This window comes from Cyprinodon variegatus, unplaced genomic scaffold (genome assembly GCF_000732505.1).
Source record: "Cyprinodon variegatus isolate N-32 unplaced genomic scaffold, C_variegatus-1.0 Scaffold2242, whole genome shotgun sequence".
Classification (NCBI taxonomy): Eukaryota; Metazoa; Chordata; class Actinopteri; order Cyprinodontiformes; family Cyprinodontidae; genus Cyprinodon; species Cyprinodon variegatus.
This window is the reverse complement of record NW_015152695.1, coordinates 17,794-22,175: the sequence shown is the minus strand read 5'-3', so window position 1 is coordinate 22,175 and position 4,382 is coordinate 17,794. Positions and strand designations below refer to the sequence as shown.

The following is a 4,382-nucleotide window of genomic DNA, read 5'->3' as shown; positions in this document are numbered from 1 at the left end:
ATTGATGGAGGTAAGTCAGAGTTTCTTCAATTGAACTTCCGCTAGAGCTTCATTTGTCTTTAAATTATTTCTTGTGTGGATTCTCTCTTTTTATTCTATTTACTACTAGATGATTGATCAGTTTTTCTGTCATAAAGCATTTAGAACTCTGTTAGTGTTCCTCTTTGTCTGGGAGGTTTTGTACAACGTTGTTTCACTGTGTGAACGGGTAGTAGCTATATTGCTGACAGTAATGAACTCCTGCATCTTCAGCCTCAACTCCACTGATTGTTAAAATGAAAGCAGTTCTAGATAAAATTCCACTAAAATGACCTGGAATTCCAAACTCATGAGATGAAGCTCTATAGATTAAAAGTTTAGGAGACTCTCCATCCTTCTGGAGGTACCAGCTGAGGAAGCTGCTAACACTGGAGTTGGTTTTACATCTGATGGAGACAGTCTGTCCTAAAACAACAGACCGAGATCCTGGAGTCTGAGTCAAAATAGTGTCGCCTTATGAACCTGGAAAATAAATTAAAGGAATAACAAAAATTTGAAAGATTGCTGTTGGAGAAAGACAATAACAATAGTGCAAAAAGATGATATGTTCTTGAAGATTGTAGAATTTAATAAAAATCTTTCAAATGAAGGATCATTATAATGTTTTATCCTGAGTTGATGTTTTCAGCAGAGAGTCTGACCCTGACACATATGCAAACACACAGAGTCAGTCACATGGAGTCATCATGTTTCCTCCTGAACACTGACGGGTTGCTGTCTATACATCAATTACCATGCAGTGAAATTATCTGCAGCTTGTGAATTAATAGCTTCTTTTTTTTTACATTATCTTAAATGTTACAGTTAATATTCTATTAAAGACATGATTTTTGTGTAATTATACGGTTTCTAAATTCTTCAGGTAATCACATCGTTATTGGTAGAAAAATCATTTGTATTTTCAAGTTACATCATGTAAAAATTAAACATCTTTCAACAGTATCTTGGAGAGTTATTTTCAATTTTTTTGGATATTTATAATCCACTTGGTGATTTATGTTTAGCAAAATGCTGAATTTATATGTGAGAGTTATGCTTTTAGAGGTGAACATCTACATTTAAGGAGCTTATTATGAGTCTGCAGCAAATAAACACTGAAATGTTTTCATTTCCTAATCTTTGTCAAAAATGTTAACAACCAGCTGCTAAAGGTAATTTAAGTAAAGCATTCCCAATAAATATGATATTTTAATTGTATTGGTAGAGATTCTTTGTGAGTTTACACGTAGTGCAGTATGTGAAGAACGGTTTCTTCAGTGAACCGAATCAAACTTTGCAGCCATCAGTTCAGTTTCAGTTCTGTGTGACTGAGGGGGTTTTTGTACGATGGTTTTTCACTGTGAGAACAATAGTTGACTATTTATCTTGAATTCCCCTTTACAGTAATAAACTGCAGCATCTTCAGCCTGAACTCCACTGATTTTCAGACTGAAATCAGTGTTTGATCCACTGGCGGAGAAATGGTCTGGAGTTCCTGTAACTCTCCGATTGCGATAGCTAAAAATTAATTTAGGAGGCTCTCCGTCTCTTTGTTGGTACCAAAACTGATCTTCTCCATCATCGACTCTTTGACTGGTTCTACAGTTGATGGTAACAGATCCTCCCAGATCAGCTCTCACTGCTGCAGGCTGAGTCACTGTGACCTGACCTCTGGACTCTGAGGACACAGAGACAAAAACATAAAGCAGCTTCATGGTTTGTTGGCTTCATTTCAGAGGGACAGATGTTCATAGAGGAGAGGAGTTTGATTCTCTGGACTTTACCTGTGAAGCAGCAGCAGAGGAGAGTCCAGATGAGGACGCAGATCAAAGTCATGTTTTTGATGAGGAGGATTTCTGTGTCTTCTGTTGTCATGAAGGACAGCTGTCAGTCATCCAGTGTTCAACTCTCAGGACTATAAACTCTCCCAGAGCGCTGGAGCATGGAGCTGCTGATGCAAAGTGGCTCTATGGAAATACTCTGACTGAGTCCAACAGAGATTTTTGGTATAAAATAAAAATTGATGAACCAATAGAAATATTTTAGATTTCAGTGTTTCTTGTGATCCTGAAAGAATAAAAAAATCCTTGTTATTGCAAAGTTTTAATGTTTTGTTCTATATGTTTTTGTTTTATATGTTTTATATTTAGCTGCTTTCCTTTTGGCCAGGTCTCTCTTGCAAAAGAGATTTACATCTCACTGTGACTAACCTGGTTAAATAAAGGATAGTCCTGAGCTGATGCATGGATTTCCTGTTGCATTATTCATATAAAGATCTGTTGTTTATCTGTTGATTTTCATCTTAAGAATTTCTGTTACTTGTTCAGATACTCAAGAATTTCAAAATAAAATTAAATAAAAATCATAAATCATGTTCTACTGTTGAGTTTAACCAGATTCATTCGGCTATAAGTGTTAATTATAATTCTTCGTTCTATCTTATGAGAGAAAAAAAAAGTATTTCCAATTCTATTATTTCTAAATAATAAAATAAAGGAACATCTGGTCAAAAGGATCCATCCATCCATAAACTACAGTAACACGCTTGTCCCAAGTGGGGTCACGAGGGGTGCGAACAACCATTCATGCACACACTCACACCTAAGGAGAATTTAGAAAGTCAATTAACCTAACAGTCATGTTTTTGGACTGTGGGAGGAAGCCGGAGTACCCGGAGAGAACCCACACATGCTCAGAGAGAACATGCAAACTCCATGCAGAAAGACGCTGGGCCAGGAATTGAACCCAGAACCTTCTTCTTCTAAACCTTCTTGGTTATAAAAACATGCTTTATTAATATAATATTCTACATGTAACTTTATATTCATTCTATTTTTTTTATTATTTGATTTTAATCTTAATCAATGAACCCTCTTCAAATGATGAAATAATTATTTAGGTACATCATAAGCTTTTTCATTTTTCTTTTTACCTCATTGCAAAAACTGAACATAAATGTCTTTCACTCTTAAATTTTTGTTTCAAAATATACAAAATAATCACAATATTTGCTCAGTCAAAGTAATTATCAAATTGTGAACTATTTAGTACTTTGTTAAGAATATGTAAATAAACCAACATNCACGCAGTTAGTGCAGATCAAAGTCATGTTTTTGATGAGGAGGATTTCTGTGTCTTCTGTTGTCATGAAGGACAGCTGTCAGTCATCCAGTGTTCAACTCTCAGGACTATAAACTCTCCCAGAGCGCTGGAGCATGGAGCTGCTGATGCAAAGTGGCTCTATGGAAATACTCTGACTGACTCCTAAAGAGAATTTTGGTCAACAATGATATAATCTATTAATTTATCAATATATTTTTTAGCACCCACTACCTCAAACAAACTACAGTGTGAACTTTACATTCAAGCCCCTGTGACGTTGAAAAATAAAAAATCCTTGTTAAATCATTGTAATCAATTGTTTCTATGTGTAAATGTTTTTGGTGAGAGTTTTTGCAGTTTTAATCCTTTGAATTAGTTTTATATGTTGTAACTTATACTCTTTTGTCCTCTTGACCAGGTCTCTTTTGCAAAACAGATTTTATTTCTCAGTTGGACTAAACTGGGGTATAATTGATATAACAAACAGTCCAAGATGTTTTTGTGAGAGTTTTTCCCCTTAATGTTTCTAAAACATTGCTGTGAAAACAGACTACACTGAAGTTTGCAAGCATTTCAGTCAAACATGATAAATTCTGTGAAATATTTAGATTAAAAAAAATAATTTTATCAATAAAATTGCAGGTTGTGTTGCTTTTTCATACTTCTGGATAGAGGCACTTCTTACAAGTTTGAGTATTTTTCTACTATCAGCCTGCAGGCAGGCAGACATGAAGAAAGACAGCCAGGCAGACAGACACTGTACCTTCCTGCTTCTTTCATTTCCCCTACAATTTTTTACTCAGATCAATAAATAATCTTGTGGTCGGTAGGCTACAACCATTTTATCTGTATCTGGAATTCCCACAGGATCTTAGCTCTTCCAATATCTTCCACCTTGCTGTGAGATGCTGGGTTGTTTCTGGGACATCTTTGGAGAGCCTGCACCTGGAATCTTGCCTGGTAGATCTGCTCCTGTACTGCCATGATTAATGTTTCTGTTCCTTCCTTCAGCCTGGCCTTCTCACTGGTAGGATTTGGTAATGTCAGCCATTTCAGCTACCTGTCGGTGGTATATCCCATGCAGAGGTTTTTCTTCTCTTCTCTCGTGGGGCGACAGTGGTGTTGGATGTAGGAGTTTGCCCTGAAATCGAAGGGTTGACGGTTCAAGCCCCGACTCCGACTTTCATTGTCGTTGTGCCCTTGGGCAAGACACTTCACCTGCATTGTCTACTGATGGTGGTCATAGGGCCCGGTGGTGCCAG

At 36.6% G+C, this 4,382-nt stretch overlaps 2 gene segments (V, D, J or C); one reads left to right on the top strand and one right to left on the bottom strand.

Moving 5' to 3' along the window:
* LOC107080709 overlaps positions 1-1,953 on the bottom strand; it is a 2,524-nt gene extending 571 nt beyond the window's left edge. The window contains 3 exon segments of the V gene segment in view: positions 313-401; positions 1,585-1,696; positions 1,803-1,953. Coding sequence covers positions 313-401; positions 1,585-1,696; positions 1,803-1,893 — 292 coding nt within the window.
* A 2,149-nt stretch (positions 1,954-4,102) lies between these two features.
* The window catches only part of LOC107080708, a 3,246-nt gene continuing 2,966 nt past the window's right edge, over positions 4,103-4,382 (top strand). The window contains 1 exon segment of the C gene segment in view: positions 4,103-4,147. Within this exon segment, the coding sequence occupies positions 4,103-4,147 (45 nt within the window).